The 17,227-nt window shown below is 58.9% G+C and overlaps 1 protein-coding gene across 5 annotated transcripts in view; it reads right to left on the bottom strand.

Moving 5' to 3' along the window:
- Positions 1–496: 496 nt before the first annotated feature.
- TBX1 (T-box transcription factor 1) overlaps positions 497–17,227 on the bottom strand; it is a 163,543-nt gene continuing 146,812 nt past the window's right edge. For 2 of the 5 annotated variants that reach the window (XM_061370858.1, XM_061370859.1), the window contains 8 exons: positions 12,202–12,330; positions 10,586–11,051; positions 7,216–7,317; positions 5,726–5,897; positions 5,394–5,549; positions 4,126–4,193; positions 3,821–3,921; positions 497–3,060 (listed from right to left, as the gene is read on the bottom strand). In XM_061370858.1, the coding sequence (XP_061226842.1) occupies positions 2,618–3,060; positions 3,821–3,921; positions 4,126–4,193; positions 5,394–5,549; positions 5,726–5,897; positions 7,216–7,317; positions 10,586–11,051; positions 12,202–12,235 (1,542 nt within the window). In that variant the 5' untranslated portion in view covers positions 12,236–12,330 and the 3' untranslated portion in view covers positions 497–2,617. Of the gene's footprint in view, positions 3,061–3,820; positions 3,922–4,125; positions 4,194–5,393; positions 5,550–5,725; positions 5,898–7,215; positions 7,318–10,585; positions 11,052–12,201; positions 12,441–14,197; positions 14,638–17,227 lie in introns of those variants that run through there. The other 3 variants (XM_061370860.1, XM_061370855.1, XM_061370856.1) reach the window with 3 other exon arrangements.

The following is a 17,227-nucleotide window of genomic DNA, read 5'->3' as shown; positions in this document are numbered from 1 at the left end:
CATAGCCATAGTGTTAAGTTCTGTGCTTTCCTAACAGAGCTAAACTGAAAATCCTACTGTCAAGGCAAGGGCCTTGAGCCACTTTCTGTAAGAGCACAGTTTAGTCCTGGTGTCCTGGGTCACGCAGTCCTCTCGTCTCTTGCAGTGAAGTATGTTTGGAAAGGTGTGTGACCATTCTGCACTTCTTGCAGCACACTGTGTATGTTTAAAGAAAGCAAGTATTTACCAACACAAATGTATGGTATCCATTCTGACCTGGGACCCCAACCCTGACAAGTGGGGCACAATGACAGATCACAACCATGGGCAGCTCTGGCAACCAGGGAGAGGGAAGAGGGGAAGCAATCACCAATGGAAATTCACTCTTTGCTCGGACTTCACAACGCCAGCTTAGTATCCCTCCTTATTTAAATAACATCATTTTGTAAGGGAGGTTTAGACTTCAGAGCTGCCAAACTGACAAATATACCAAAATAATCTAACAAGAAATGAAAGAAAGAAAGAAAGAAGAGGAAAAACATTTATAAATGTCACTGTCCAATGTCTTTTCAATTTAAATGAAATAAGATTATCTACATATATCTACAGGTATCTACATGTATCTACACTGTTTGCAGATATGATTCTTTGGTTGCTTTCACTTTTTTCCTACACTGCAGCTATCAAGAACAAAAAAAAAAGTGTTTGTATAATCTTTGAAAGAAATAATAAATATAACAACTTCATTAAACTTTTGACCAAAGCTTTGGCACTAATCAGTTTACAGATAACAAATCATACTGAAAACTCTGAAGTAACAGCGGCAAAGCAACAGAGCACATCCAAGAGCCATTTCCCACTGACTAATAATAAGCACAAGGCTATTTTACATCAACCTTTCTGAGAACATTAATTATGGTTTAGTCAGACACTAAGAATCTCACAATTCACTGCAAATGTCAAATAAAATACATATTTCTTGCACAAGTCTTTTCATCGGATCCAAATATATGGGGTTTTTATAACAGAAAAAAAAAATACATAAAATACTCATGTTAGCCTGTATCCCTTCTTAAACCCTTCCAAAAAGTTTTGGAAGCCCAAAGCCCACTGCCCAAAACAGAATAAACATTGCTATTAACACTGCCACCTGCTCACGGGAAAGGTTATGTTTTAAAAGGTTTATAGTGGAAATGCACAAACATGGATGAATAGAGAACTTTCAAAAAGACAACCCCCTCCTTGTCATAGACTAGTGGAAGAATGAGAAGTGTTCATAATACTGTATTCCAACACAGCTGAGGGGCTGCTCAATACCTTTTCTGAACATAAAGGGACTGCCACTTAGTGAGCATCTGACAAAGAACAGAAGCCAACTGTCCAAAACACATCACCAGAGAAGCTGTGATGAGCAGGCCCATCCTTTCAACAATACGGAAAGACTACTGCTGAAGGAAGATATTAAAGGGAAAAAAGAAAAAAGTACTTACCAGCTTTAAGAGGGAAGATGCAGCAAGCAGGTAGGTGCAGAATAGGTGCTTTGGGACTACTGCAGTTTGGGTCAGCCAAATACAAAGGGTGAGGCATTTGGGGGGAAAAACCCTTTAGTTCCTCTAAAAGGCACCTCTCAATGGGAGATCAAGAGCTCGGGAAAGGATGTAGAAAGGCAGTACTGTGAGGCTGCTTGGGAGGCAGCCAGTTCATAAACTATTGCTGAGAATACGCAGCCTAAACTCTGAGTATTCCCTCACCCCAGGCTGGTTTCTAAACCTTAGCATCCACTGTTGTAAAAAACAGAAGACGTACACAGCATGCTCTTGGCCATGGGCTCAACAGCTCCAGAAAATGCTGATGTGGTTAAGCCGCCCCAAAGAACCCCAAAACTCACAGGCAGGTCGGGACTGGAGGAGAAGCGGGCAATTAGCTTTGACAGTGAAGATTCAAAGTGTTCCCTTAAGCTAAACTGTGCCTCCTCTGACAGTCCTCACAGAACCACCTGAGCCTCCTGCAAACGAGACCAAGCATCCCCCACCAGCCGAGACTCACACCGACCCGTGCAGAATTACACCCTACCGCGGAGCCCGGTGCCCACGGCCAGCCCCACAGCCCTCCCTGTCCGGTGCTAACCGTACACACCCCCCTGGGCTGGGAAACACTTTTGGCACCGCCAAAACTGGCGGCAACACCAAACCTCCATCGAAAGAGCCGGCAGGTGAGGGAGACGGGGGCGAGTTACCTCACCGCTGCTGCTCCCCGTGCTCCCACCGCTTCCAGCGGTCCTCGGTGCCCGGCGCGCTCGGGGGCACCGCATAACGGAGGCGCGGGGGTAGGGTGAAGATACAGAACGACATATGGCTTCATTTATCAAAGTGCAGCTGCGGGTCACACCGCGGCGGGCAACACCCCGCCCGCCCCGGCCCCTCACCACACACCGCCTCGCGGCCCGCCGACGGGTGGGGAGCGGGACGGCGGCGCCGGCTTCCTGCGATTGGTCTCTGCGGGTGTCGATGAGGACAGGCTGGCCTATCAGCTCACTCGTGAGGCGGGGAGAGAGGGAAAGGCGGGAAGGGGGGGAAAGGACGGTAACGGTCGCGGCACGCGCGGCCGCTGCCAGTCTCTCGCGCCGCCGGCGGCCCCGTTATCTGGGCCCGTAGTCGTAGCTGGCGGGCGCGCCGGACGAGGAGTACATGTTGGCAGCCGCCGCCGCCGCGGCCGCCGCGTTCATGTGGTGGTGATGATGATGGTGGTGATGGTAGCTGTGCCCGCGGATGCTGGGGAGGGGGTAGGGCGCGGGCCGGCTCTTCGCCCCCAGGTAGTGGTCGTAGGCGGCGGCCGCCGCCGGCGGGTACTTGTAGGGATGGTGGTGGAGCGGCTCCGAGGCGGCGGGCTCCAGGCGCAGTTCGTGGTGGGGAGGGCTGGGCCGGCCGCCGCCCGCACCGCCCAGGGGCACCAGGCCGCCGCCGCCGCCCGGCAGCGCGGGGCTGAGCACGCGGGACATGAGCTGCTGGTGCGCGGCCTCGGCGTGCAGCGCCGTCCCGCCGGCCGCCTCCCGCTCGAACTCCCGCCGGCTCTCGGCAGCATCTGCGGGAGCACACAGCGTCAGCGCCACCGCGCAGCGGCTCGCTTCAATACACGGAAAAGCGGTGCGCGACCGTTAAAAGCGAGGCTTGCAATGAGCGGAGTGCGCAGCGGCATGCAGCAGGAACCGGGGCTTGTGGGACAGGACCTTCTGACTGAGATAAATGGAGCTGAATTGACTGACAAGCTGGTACACGCCTGAAATTTTTGCAATTGTGTAACACTAAACAAATACAGACTTCCCTTTATTTTGCAGGCCTGGAGTGTGCTGGAAGAAAGGCCCTTGGTTGTCTCTGCAGTTGTTTGCTCTGTGTAATGGAAAAGGAGTCAATGGGCAGAGGTGCTGTTCGACCTGACTGAAGCTCCTGAATGGGAAAGGGTCGGTCCTGAATGTGCTGCTGGGGCACATCAAAAGGGCATTGTGAGGAGAGCCAGTGGCCATCACTGTATCCCTGCCTGAAAAGCTGAGCTTGCTGCCAAAAAGTCAAAAGAGAGACACTAAAGGAAGAGGGTGGTGTGTTTTAAAGCAGCAAAGCTGCTTACACACAACAGCTGTGAGTCTTTTAGACTTAGGGCGAATGAATCAGGCTATGAAGGTGGCTATTTTTGTTAAATAAAGTAGGTGGTGCTGCAAAGCTCATTAGCACTGTAGCTGTGCCCGCTGCAGGCAGCAGTACACCGGCATGGTAAGCAGGGCTGGCCCCGAGCATGCACGCGCTGTGGTCCCGGGTGTCAGGCTGGCCAGACCACTGCGGGCTCTCACCTTTCTCTGTCCCATTCTGGTGTGCCGGGGAAGAGACTGGATTCCGGGATCTGGCAAAAGCACTCATGAGAGGCAGGGCCCCTGGCCTGTGATTCCTGGGCCTGGAAGAATAAAGGGAGAAGTGATACCAATGGTGCAACAGAATGAGACTTGGAGTGCTGCTGCTGTGAGCTGCAGCTGGCAAATGAGGCACTGCATCGCCTGAGCTTCCACACAAGCCTTATACAGATGTGAGCTGGGCAGGTGCATGTGGAACTGGGGCTGAGTGTGGGGTGTAGTGACAGCCAATAAAGACAAAGCCTTACCAGTCCTCAGGGTCACAGTCTCTGAATCCCTTGGCGAAAGGGTTGCTGGCGATCTTCAGCTGTGTGATCTGTAGGGAGAAGCAGGGAAATGTCTCAAAGTGGCATACACGGGGCCCCTGGTCAGACAACAAGCATGCTCCTGAGCTGTGTTTAGGAGCTGGACATGCTTTGCCAGAGAGCACAAGCATGTGCTTTCCCTCTGTTAGAAAACGCTGGCTAGGACACTATTTAATAGGAGTTCAAGGTGAAGGGAGAGGCGGCTGCATTGGCTGCAAGGGCTGTGTAAATGCACTTGTAAGAAAATGCTGCATTATATGGGTCACCACTGGAGCAGCTAAGACAAATTACTGGATAAATCATACTTATGTATTTATTTAATTCGACTGGAGAAGGCAGGACTTTTTCTATATTTAAGCAAATCCATGGATAAAGTAAGTGATTGTGAGTTTCCGGAATGGGTTGAAAAACAAACTTTAAGCCCCTCAGTGACAGTTCCAGCCTTAGAGGTCAAACTGATAGAAAGCAGGAGAGAAAGAGCAGCTGTCCGGAGCCATCAGCAAATGCCAGCCGGGAGGGACTCCGAAGCCCCTTAAAGGCACAGCCGTGCTCTGGCCCCGGCAGGGACCCCGGGGGATCCCGGGACGATGCGCAGGAGCCGCGGCAGAGGGTGGCACCACCGGTGGCCCCAGAGCGGAGCGATACTGCTCAGAGCAGCACTGAAAAGCCCCTGCTTTGGATCCGTATTTTCTCTCGCGGCTGGGATTTCTGCTCTTTACGTTACACTGATGCGATTTAAAGAAGCAATTGGATTAACTGCTGCCCAGAAATCCGCATCAAATTAGGGGGGGTGGGTTGTTTTGTTTCGTTTCGTTTTTTAAACATGTAATTGTATTCTAGGGAGGAATTGACCGCTACGAGCTTAGAGAAGTAAAATCGCACATTTATCCTAACAAATTGAGAGTGACATTTCGCAGCGGGAAGCCTGTAGTTTCCCAACTAGCTCCAGCCTTGGGTAATGAGCTCCCCTCTGGCGGGGGGGAGCTGGCCGTGGGGCTGCAGCTCACATCACTTCCTCGGTGTGCAGCTACGCAGAGCTCAGCTCAGCTCCCCGGCTATCCGAATAGGGTTTAGCAGACGGGGAGGAGGCGGCGGGAATCCCGCCCCGCCGTACTCCCTCAGCCCGGAGCAGGGCGCGCCTGCACCAGCGGTATCTCCGCGGCGACCCCAACCCCTGTTTTCGGTTGCCCCGAGCCCCGATGCCTCCTCACTCGGTGGTTCTGGTAGGCGGTCACGGCTGTGAAGCGCGTCTCCTCGAAGACGAAGGTTTTGAAGTTCTCCTCCGCGTATTTCTCGCTGTCTTTCCGGGGGTCCACGTAGACCACGTGAAAACGCGGCTGGTATCTGTGCATGGAGTTCAAAATGATCTGAATGATAAAACGAGCAAGGAGACAATAACTGATTCAGGCGGAGTATGAAGAGAGGAGAGTGCAGTCCCCGGCCCCGCCGGCTACCCTACCCGGGGGGTGGGGGGTGCGGGCAGGGGCACCCCACGGGAACCACGGCACGGGGCGTCTGTGCAACCTCGCCCGGCAATACTTACATGCCCGTTGTCATCCAGCAAATTGTTGGTCAGTTTGAGCTTATCGAAGGAAACGATCTGCTTCATCCACTGCGCTCCTTTCGCCGGGGAGTCGGGGTGGTAGTGCACCCTCCCGGGGGTGGCGGGGTCGGCTTTGCCGGCCACCAGCCAGGAGGAGCTGTGGAAGGCGTACCTGCCGGGGGGAGAAAGCACCCTCAGAAACGATCCAGCGGCTCCCACCCAGCACGCCGCGGTCGAGCAGGATCTGGCCGTGGGGGGGTCCCATTCCAGTCCCCCCTGTCCCTTTGTGTCCTACAGCAGCGAGTGAGCTCTTCTCCACAGCCAGAGTCGTTGACGGGAGAATTAATAGTTTAGCAGGTCGCTAGTGGAACTGGCAGGAGAAAAATCTGCAGGATGGAGGAAATTTACAGCTACCTGCACAGATTTGGAAGAGAAGCCACAAAAGCTCCCCCTTTCTCTAAAAAAAAAATTTAAAGGGTGAAAGGGAGCCCTCTATACAGTAATATTCTGGCTTTAAGTGAAGACTGGAAAGTTATGTGTAGATAAATAGCAGGTCCAGAGTTTAGCAGCCTTGTTTCATTCTTTCAAAGTACATATTAAACAGTAACATTTAAAACAGAGAAACCAATCTTCTATACACGTGTTTACTTTAAAAGCCAGTGTTTGCACAGGGGGAATTAGACACCATTGGACTTGAGCAGAAACATTACTTTTTAAAGATATACTCAATTGGATGTTATATATCCCACTTCCCTTGACAAGCAAACATTTCTAGAACGCCCTGAGAATTTGGATATCTGTCTAAATATTTATATATCGGACCCTGCGATTCCTACACGGCTGCCTGCTCGGCGTCCTGATCTGAAGCTAAAAACATAATGCGCCTTTCACTGTCTTCAAATGAAAGGGGTGCCAAACCAGACCCCATCGCTGCCCTGCGAGTCGCCAGCTTCAAGGCCTTCCCACACTGACGATGGAAACAAGGGCCAGGGTTTTGTGGTTCAGATGGCCCGTGCCCTTTGCACAAACCCTACTCTCTTCACCCAAGCACCCAGCGAGCTCCCTGGCAGGCACTGTACAGCCCTGCCAAGCCACCGGCCCCAGCCAAAAGGCTGCAGCACTCGAGAACCACCGAGGAATATTCGTTAGGGAGCAAGGGGCTTTTGCCGGATGGAGACGGGGAGCAGCAGGACTGGGAGGGCTTTTCTGAGAAACACAAGGCAGTTCCTGCCCGGTCCGGCCGCGGGCATTGTGAGAAAGCCAAGGAGGCCCCACGGGTCTCCCAGTGCATCCGAGTCCCTCCAGGTCCCAAACTCGTGATGGTGTGAAACAGACCCGGGGCAGCCACATCCCACGTCTTCTCCTCAACTCACACCGACATGTGTCGGGTCCAGAAGCGGATCCACGAGCCCCGAGGGTACAGGAAAAGAGCAGCGACCCTCCAGCTCCCATAGCGCTAAGAGCCACGGAATGGGCAGCTTGCTACTTACCGGTATCGCTTGTCGTCCACAGGGACGAAATCCATGAGGAGCATGTAGTCAGCCATAGGGTCCATCCCGAATATCTTCACCTGGAAGGTGGGGAACATGCGCCTGGCACAGAGGGGAGAGAGAGCAGAACTGAGATGACGGGCAATGGGAGCCCTGAGGGGCTGATGCAGATACTCGCACCCTCCCTGACCGGGAGCACCGTGAACGGAAGCCCCACAACCTCCCGAGTCCTCCCACCTCCTGCTGCCCTGGTTCCTGCCCGGTTGCAATGTTCGACCACGCCGCAGGAACCGCTGGCCAGAATGGGAGAAAAAGACAGATGCTCCCGGGCAGCGTGGAGAGTGAGGCTGCCGTGTCCCCTGGCCCTCGGCAGCATCCCACAGGACGAGCCGGGCCCTACTCTCCTCCAGGACCATTTATGTTGGACACCCAAAGTGTCCCACCGGAGAAGGGTAAACAAGTACCACCACAGTCTTTGTCATGGGGAGACACAAGTGAAAAGAATTTCCTCCCCTGTTTCCTCATCCTTTTTCCAGCTGACCTGATTTGAGGCAGATGCAAGGCATTACCCCGTCTCCGGACACACTATGCTGAGCCGCTGGCAGAGGAGGCAGCCCGAGGGGCATTTCTAGAACCTCCTGCAGGCGATGTGAAGGTTCCCACTTCTGCAACTTCTCCCCCAGATCTGTGCCCGTTTTAAAGCAGCAGTTACAGCAGCACTGTGGTCGCTGGGGCCAGCAGGAGTCCTCCCCAGCCCGAAGGGCAAACACACCCCGCGGCAGGCAGGGACTAGAGGGCAATGGGGATCCCCAGCGAACCCGCTCTCGGCTCCGCTTCGTTGTCAGAGCCCGGTCGAGCTCCCTGTCCACGCACCTTTACGGAACAAAATGAGAGAGCGAAGGTGCCCGGGGCTCCCGGGTAGGGCAGTTCGCCCCCGCAGGGCAGTCCCCGCTGCTCAGTCTGCGCAGGCCCCTGGAGACCCCAGGCTATAGCCGGGGGCGCGGGTCCCACGCTCAGGGAGGGCACGATCCCTTCGCGGGGCTGTGGGGAAAATGCGATCGGGGGTGGGCTAAGGGATGGGATCGGGCAACCTCACCTCCCTCTGCACACTCCGGGGACAGGGCCTGGCCCTCGGCTCTCTGGCGGGATTCGCCCTCTCATTTGCCCTCGTTACGGCTTCGGTTTTGTTTGCTGCACTTCTTGTCCCGAGTAGGAAACGAAGCGAGCAGCAGCGGGCGGCATTTCGGGAAGGTGATTTGCAGCCGTTGAAAAACCAAACTCGCAACACTCCCAGTAAAAACAACCCGGATCAAACCCGGACACGGAGCCTCCCCCGGGCTCATTCTCGGGGCGCACGGGCGGACCCGCCATGCCTCTTCCCGGAGCTTTTTTGGTTGTGTGCCGTTGCTCTACGCCGAGGACAGGCTGCCTGCCAGGGCGATGGGCAGTGGGCTCTGGCCCCGCAGCACCTTCAAGCCCAGGCCCGGCACTGCCTGGCAGCATCGGGACCGGGCACTGCGCCTCCCTCTCTGCAACGCTTTAACAAACTCTGACGGACATTTTCAATTGCTCCCTTTGTTACTATTATTTTTTAAAGGTGTAAAAGCCCCCATTAGCTCCAGTTCCGGTGTTTCTTGTTTTAAAACTTAGTTTTAAAACAAACAACCCCAGATGATAAGACCCACCTAGACAAACAGCAGGGCCAGGCCAGAGGAGCTGGGAGAGAACAGGCTGCGCAGCGTTTTCGCTGAGCCCTTCTTTTTCTGCTGGTTTTACCCCCGTTTCCCCTGGTTTTACCCCCCCTGTCTGGGTATCTGTCAGTGTCAGAAAATAAGCGAAGAGGAGCGAGAAAAAGCCTCTCATTCAAATCGAGCTGGTTCATTTCCGAGCCCTTTTGGAATGGGGTATTTGCAATGATTTCACTGTCCCGGGAGAGCCAAGAAAGCCAGATCGAAGAGCTCCTGTTTGCAAAGAGCCTCTGCCTGGAGCCTCAACGACCGTTTCCGCTAAGGAAAGCAGCGCCGATCCCGGCCGCGGCCGGAGACAGCGGGCTGCGCAACCCGGCGCCGGGGCAGGCACCGGCTGAGGGAAATCACGCCCGAGGTCCCGTACCGCCTCGCCAGCCCCTCCGCCCGGTACGGCGGGGACTTTAGTAAATTGCTAATTAAAACCCAAACCAAACAGCCCCCCCACCCTGCGTATATACAGAAACATTTCATTTCTTGCACCTTCGGGACCCTCAAAACTGCTGGAGGAAAAGCGGGAGCGCACTGCGGCGGTCACCGCTTGCGCTGGGCCCTTTCGGAGGGGAGCCCAACCGGCAGCGCTGCGCCCTTCTCCCCGGCGGCGGACCTCGGACCTGCAGCAGCGCCCGGGTCTCCCACTGCTGCCAGCCCTGCGGCTCAGTGCGAGCCGGCACCGCGGGGTTTGATAGTTTGTTTGGTTTTCTTTTCTTTCCCCCTCGCCGGATCATTTTAAACCAAGGGAAGACCCGAGCCCGAGCAATGCGCTTGCTCCCCCCTAAGGCAGCGTTTGCCCGGAGCCCGCGCGGGGAAAGCTCCGCAGCTTTTCCCAAGCAGGCGCGGCCACGGTGCTTCCCGGAGACTGCAGCTAAATGCAGTAATAAACAACCGTGATTGGGACTTCTCCTCTCCCCCACAAGTTTTGCTGGTTTCTAACGCGATCGCATCGACCGCTCCCTTTGTTCCCTGGCCGGGAGCGGGGTCCCGGCCCGCAGAGCCGAGCGTCCGGAGCAGGGCCGAGGAGAGCCGAGCACAGCCGGGCTCGTTACGGAAGAGCTGGGAAATGCAACAGTCCTGGAAGACGTTTCAAGGTGCAGAATGAGGGTCTGTTTGCTTCCCCGCCGGCGGGAAAAGCTCTGCCCGTGCTAAAAAATTTAAGTTACAGGTACCGCACGGGTTGGTTTGTTGACTTTTCCTCCCCGCCCCGTGCCGTCGCTTTCCGCCCCGGGAGCACAGCGTTCTCCGCAAACACGGATCTAAGTCCCGTGTGGGGTAACCGAAAGCTCCCGGAGGAGCACAGCGCCCTTTCCAGCGGATGTGAAAGTCAGCGGCGGAGCTCACGCCGCGGCTCCCCGAACCGGGCTGCCTCACGCACACCTTCGCCTCCAGCCTGCAGGAGCCGCGCGTTCCTCCCCGCAGCACCCAAGGCCTTCGGGCCGCAAGAGCTCGCAGATTTCGCCCCGGGAGAAGCGCTAGGATAAAATGACTGCAACCGCCGGGCCGCAGCTCGCCCTTGTCCAGCCTCGATTTTCCCCCGAACCGCGAATTCAACCGCCCCGGCGTGCCAGGGTGCCCGGGGCCGGAGGGAGCGGGGGGAGAACCGGGCTGCTCAGAGGCTCCGCACTGACCTGCCGGCCTTGGTGACGATCATCTCGGTGCCCAGTTGGTTGAACTCGTCCCACAGCGCCTTCATCTCCAACTGGACGCTCACGTTGGCCACCTTCGGGTTCTTCTTCACCGGCGCCTTGGCTGCGGCGGCCGACCCCGCGGAGCAGCCCGAGACGGCGGCTGGCCCCGCGGCGGCTCCCCCGGCGCCCTCGGGCGGCTCGGGGCCTGGGGGCGGCGGATTGGCCCCCGCTGCCGCCGCCGCCGCCCCGCCGAAAGGGTAGCCGTGCTGGGGCTGTGGCGGCGGGTGCGGATGCTGCTGAGCCGTGCAGGGTTCGTAGTGCGGCGGCTCATGCTGTCCGTACGGGTCCCCCGGGGAAGGGGAGAGGTGGTACCCCCCGGAGGCGTTCAGGCTGCTCAGGCTGTTGGCCGTGAAAGCTGCAACATCGCAAAAATGGGACAGCTGGGTGAGCCAGGGGCTGGAGATAGCTGAAATCATTCCAAAAACAGGCGGTCAGGGCTCCGCTCCGGCTCCCGCTTCCCCCCCCCAGCTCCGCGCAGCTCCGTGCGGCCTCCGCCTCCGGCCGGCTCCGCGGGGTGCCCTCCGCCTCCTCTCCTGCCCCGCGCCCAGCCCAGCGGGGCGCCTCCCCCTTTCCGCTTTGCTTGGCCCCAGCCCCGCTCCCCCCGGGGCAGGCGGGGAGCTCACTGCTCCCGCTGCCTGCCTCGGCTCTTCTTTTTTTTTTTTCTTCTTTTTTCCCCTTTGCAAACCCCAGGGATCTGCCAAGAGCCGCGGCGGTGCAGAGCCCGTGCGATCTCTGCAGAAGGCCTCCCTTGCTGCACACGGTTTGGGACAAAGCAAACTTCCCCGGACACGGCTTCTCCCCTAACATCCTCCCCCCCGCCAAAAAAAAAAAAAAAAAACAAAAAAGAGGAGGAGGGGGGAACTCAAAGACAGAAACCGGTTCTTATTTCCTTGTAGCTGCCGTGCTGAAGGTAACGTCCCTCGCTCTGGGGCCACGGCTGACAGGGAACAGGTAGACCTCGAGTGGCAATTCCCCCCCTTATTTCCATCCCCGGGCGAGAGAGGGGGAACAGTCGGGGACCAGAGCAAAGCTCCGGGTCCGCGTTAAGGGGCGCCGGAACGGCCCCAGCCGAGCAGCCCTTGGGCTCCTGCTCGAGCGGGCCCTGCGGCGCATGACAGGCCGTCCCGGGGATCGGACGGTTCCTTCGGATCCCCTCCGATGCTGAAGGGCTTCTCGAGGTCCTGGGGGTCTCTCGAGTTATTTCCGCTGAAGTTCCCAGGTCAGACAGCGGCTACAGAGCCGGCGGAAGCCGAGCCCCGGGCCGCCGCTGCCCTGGGCACGGCCGGCACAGTCGGGAGATGCTCCAGAACCTCCAAGGAGACGCGGATCCAAGCGGCAGAGCCGTCGGAAGCCACCACTGGGGTACGGGCAGAGCCTCTTTCTCCATAGGAAGGCTGAGGGGGCCCGGCAAAACCCCCCTGGCCGGCTTCGCGGACAGGCCGCGCTCTGTGCATTCCCCTTGGCCCGGCCGCGGGGCCGGGACGCGTAGAAACACCCCGGGACGCAGTGGCTGGGATCCCGACCCACGGCCATGGGGGGCCGAGCGCAGCGCTCACCTTCCATGTCCCTGGTGACGGTGCTGAAGTGCATCTTCTGCGGGCGGCAGCCGGGGCGGGCGGGCGCGCTGCGGCCGCCGCGCCGCTCCTCCAGCGCTCCCTTCCCTGCTTGCTCGGCGGCGGCGGCGACTGAAATCAGAGAGGCGATACTGAAAGCATTTGCCTTGGGAGACAGAGGGCTGTTTTCGTCCATAGGGGAGACACCAATGCAGGAGCAGCAGCCGCGACAGCCTCCCACCACGAGCCCCCCCTCCCACCACCTCACTCCCCTCCTTTCTACCACACCATCCAGGGAGGTGCGAGAGAGACCCCCCTCCTTCCAGACGAGGGGGGAGGGAACCTTAAAAAAAACCCAAAACAACCAAAAACCCACACCAGAAAACAACCTAAAGCCTCAGTGTCCCCCCCCGTGAAGGGCGTTGGGAAGCAAGAAACTTCCCCGGGCCCCTTTGCAGCCAGCACCGAGCACCGCAACGGCGGGATCGATCCCTGTCAGGGAGAGGGGTCCGGGTAGGGGGGTGAATAAATAAATATCCCCACGAATTTCTTCCCCAGGGTCCCGATTTCTCTCCCCTCAACTTCGTTCCCTGCGATTTATTAATTTATTTTTCTATTTTTCCTTCTCCCTAGCCACAGCCTCCTGCTTCTGCCCCCCCGTCCCCTCCTTTTCTCCAGCACGTAGGGAAAGTGTCTCCCTTATAGGCGCTTTCCCCCATTCAGTGGCTGGGAGGCGTCACATGGAAGCCGGGGGTGTTTGCCTGCAGAAGCGGCGGCGGCAGCGGCGAAAGCGAAGTGAAACTCCTGCCGAGACGGTGTCAAAGGGCTGGGGAGGCCCTTCCCCGCCTCCCGGGCACGGCGAGCTGCCGGCGGGGAGGGATGGGATGTGCTTCGGGGCGGGCGGAGGGGTCGGTGGTGTCAATCACGGCACCGGGAATCGGCCGACGGGAAGGGAAGAGCCGAGCCCAGCCGATCCGATCCGAGCCCGGAGTCACGCTGCAGATGTCCGGCACCGAGAGGGAGGATTGCTCCCTTCCTCCAGCCCTTATGCACCACCGTGCCGCAGGCTGCCCCGGCTCGGCCCTGGGACTCGCAGTGCGAGCGGCCGCAGCGCCGGGCACGTCGGGGCGCGCTGCGGGCGCAGGTGCCGTCTCGCCGGGGCAGGATGTGACCCTCCAGTCCCGAGCCACCAAACCACCAAAGCACCCGCGGGCGTTCGAGCATTTTCTTCGCCAAAAAAAGCGGAGAAAACGGAAAGCAACGGCGGGGCGGCCGGCGAGGGTTTGCCCGGCCCGGCGTGAGAGCCCTCTCTGCCGGCAGCACCTGCACGGCCCGCCTGGACCGGGGGCCGCTCTCCCCTGGCTACCGTGTACGGCTTTCCCTGTTCCCCGCCCTGTCCTGGCGAGGGTGAGGTGCTACTCACCGCCCGGCACCGACCCTTCGGAGCGCTGCGGCGTCCAGCGGGCCCTTCCTCCACATCGGCGCTGGGCGAGCCCTGCCGGGCCGGGCCGGCCCCGGTCCCAGTCCCGGTGCCGGTCCCAGTCCCGGTGCCGGTCCCAGTCCCGATGCCGGTCCCTCCGGGCAGGGAGCTACACCGAGGTCCCGGGGGATATGCCCCGATGGGGCGGGCGGAGCCGTGGGGCGCGCCGGTGGCTACCGCCGCGATGGGGGTTGCATAACCCGAGCGATGCGCGGAGAGCCGGAGTGAGCAAGCGGGTTATATATAGCTGCCCTGTCTGTAGCCTGCGGGGCTTGATTCTTCTGTTGAAATATTATCTTTGGATGTGGTAAAAATATTTGCAGAGAAAAATCTAGACTACTCTTACATATTTGAGCATATGTTCTTGCAGCTAACGGCATAAGGGCAGAGCGTGACACGATCGGTGTTTTGTTTCTCTGCTGTTGCTGGCAGCGGGGTTCCCGGCCGGGGCATTTTCTACCCTGAGCTCAGGGACATGCCAAACAGAAGAGTGTCCCAGTGATGACCTACGCTGCTTACCTGGGGGCAATATAGGGAGGAGGGGAAGGGATTTCGTTAGGAGACCTCGGGGCAATATCGGAGGAAAGCGAAGAGCCGCTGGCGCGAGTTGCAAGCCGCCTCAGGGAGTTCAAGGGCTAATGAGAACAGGCACCAGCCCCTTCCCAGAGTTGTGCCCGGTTCTGGGCAGCCTCTGCCCCAGGAGGAAACAAAATTTCCCCTTCCTTGAAAATTAAGAAAAAACCCCGAATGCAGCACCCCAGCAGAGTCGAGGTTGTAGCCCTTCACTTTCTTGCCCGCACCGTTTCCTAGCTTTATCCCTTTCTCCTTCCCTGCTCCTTAGGCAAAGCCCCAGCTGGAAACAGCACTACGTCGAGGACAGCCCGGGCACGGACGAGCCCCTTGGCCTGGCCAGCGGGGTCGCGACTTAGTGGTCTCCGGGAATCGTTGCCAGCCGGCCCTCGGGCCCCATGACCCCTGAGACCCCGCCGGCCCGCTCCCGCATCCCCACGAGTGAGCAGCGCCAAACAGACGACAGGAGAGCGAAACCAGCCCTGGCTCCCCCGCGACGGGGGAACCCGACAGCGGCAGAGCAAAGCCGAGGGAGCGGGTGGCACGGCGCAGTGCTGTAAACGGCGTTATCCCCTCTCCTGCACGCCAAAAGGGCCAAAAACCAGAGGCCGCCTTTGCCAGGCGTCTCGTCCAGCGGGCACTGTCTCCTTCCCCGTTCGTTCAGCATCGCCGGAGCCCTGCAAAGCGCATCCAGCCTCGATGAGGGGCTGCTAACCCCGCCGTTAGCGAGGGTCTGTCCAGGGCTCTGCAGCCGTCCCGGGGCCCTGGAGGGAAATTGATAGAGCCCGGCAACTGTAGGAAGGGCACCAGGGAGAGGGCAAGGGGGGCGTTCTGCTCCCCCGGGGTGCTCCTCACACCTCGGCCGAGCAGGTGAGAGGGAAGGTCGAGGTTGCCCCGCCGCTTCTCCGCTGGGAACGGCTCTGCTCTGCGGAAACTCCAAGAGCTCGACAGGGAAGAAGGGCAGGACCCCTCCTCCCCTCTCTGCGGACACACAACTGCTTCACCCCGAAACGCTCAGACGCCGGTGGTGCAAAAGCCTGTGGCGGCAGCAGAAAAAGCAACGTGTTGCAATGCCGCCCACTCCCCGACGGCAGCCCCCAGCCCCTGGAGCCCTAGCAACGCCTCTGCCCTGCCGCTCCACTACCTCCCCCGACCCCGGCGAGGCTTCGCCACGCAGCAGGTATCTGCTGCCGCCCCCTCCTCTCTTTGGGCTCCGCACCTTGCAATCCCCCAGACCTTTCAGGCGAGGCGGACCCCGTGGGCTGCTGCCTTCGTCCTCCCTCTCAGGGGCTTCCCCGCCGGCACCTCTCCCCACGGGCCGGGACAGGTGCCCCCAGGCGCTGACGGTCGCGTTTCCACTGAGCCACGTTTTTTTTTTTGCTGCGGAGGTGCCCAGGCCCCCCAGGCCCGGTTCCCCCGCCACCCTGCGCTCGGGCTATACTGCAGATGCGCCGCGGCCCCGACGGGCTGGCGCCGCGGCCCCGGGGACCGGCTGGCACACGGCCCCACCGCCCGCCGCCTTCTCCCTCTCTGCCCTTCACACTCACCCCTCCGCCCGCATCTCTCCTCTACGTTCCTCCCGCGATCCCTCCTTTCTGCCCGCTCCCCCGTCCCTCCCGCCCCCCAACCCCTGCGACCCGACGGGCCCCCGGCGAGCCCGGCTTGCGGGGGGGTAGGGAGGTGGGCGCGGACTCTGCAGGGGAAAGGGGGGCGGCCCCTCACGGCCTGGCTCGGGCTTGGCACGGCAACCCCAGCTCCCCGCTGAGCCGCGGGGGGACAGCGGCAGCGAGCCGGGGCTGGGGCCACGCAGCGTCGGGGCAGCGGCACCGCACGCGTCCGCACATTATCATTTCTCCGCACTCCTCCCAGATGAGCAGCCCGGCGGCGGGGCTCCCCGAGTCTCCCGGCTTCCCTGCCCGACGCGGCAGCACCGCCCGTGCGCTGCGAGTGATATCAAAGAACGGTACGGGAAAAGCTGGCGCTGCCGGTAGCGGTGCTGCAGGCTAAGCAGTAACAAATCGAAGAGGTTTCGCTAACGGGAGTCGCAGATATTTACGAATTCGTTGTAGGCGGGGAGATAAAGAGGAGACAGGAACATCTCGGCAGGTGAAAAAAAAAAAAAAGCCTGTAATTCCCGCGGGTCCCGGGAAAAAACGGGGATTTTCTGGCGTTTAATTTGAAACCGTTATCAGTGACTAGTGTTATTAGAATTACAGTCATGATCGTTATTACCACGACTACAGCGACTATTAGTATTATTTTCAACTGGAGTTTGAACTATAGGAACTGAAATTAACGAATCCATCTAACAAATCCTCAAGTCAAATGTGTTAACCAAGTATCACCCAGAAAGACAGAAAGCAAGGCAAGATAGACAGAAAGATAGAAGAAACAAAGAAAGAAACAAAAATAAAGAAACAGAGCGAAAGACAGGGAAGAAAAGTAAGAAAGAAAGGAAAGAGAAAAAAGATTAGGAAAAATGGAAATAAAAAGAAGGAAAATAATGGAAAGAGGAAGAAAGAAAAAAGACAAAGATATAAAGAGAAAGCAAAAAGAAAAAGAGAGTTAGGAAAAGGCATCGCAAAGACGGGCACACCGATAAGGACCCACATACGAAAAGCAGATCGAGGAGAGCGGCGCGGGGCACTGCGTTCGGCCAGAGTCGCTTTGCCCACCCGCATCCCCGCACCGGGAGCGGTCTGGCCGGGGGTGCTGTCACCATGGCTCGGTGCCATCCGGCGGCCCTGCGCGGGGCCCCGCGGGTCCCACCGGCGCTCCCCGGGGCTCGCTCGCCCCTGCAGCTCGCTGCTTTCCCCGGGGCGCCCCAGCTCCACTCGCCCCCGTTGCACATTCTCCAGAACCCCCGCGGCCGCCCCGAGCCGCTCCCCTCCGACCGCCGGGACGGCCGAGAGACGGCCGCCGGTGGCACTGCCCCGGACCGGCCCCGCCGCCGCTGCTGCGCGGGATCTGAGCCGTCCC

Source organism: Neopsephotus bourkii, unplaced genomic scaffold, assembly GCF_033783945.1.
Source record: "Neopsephotus bourkii isolate Nb327-2 ecotype Australia unplaced genomic scaffold, CSIRO-AGI_Nbou_v1 NB_1542, whole genome shotgun sequence".
NCBI lineage: Eukaryota > Metazoa > Chordata > Aves > Psittaciformes > Psittacidae > Neopsephotus > Neopsephotus bourkii.
This window is presented reverse-complemented; position numbering and strand designations above follow the sequence as displayed.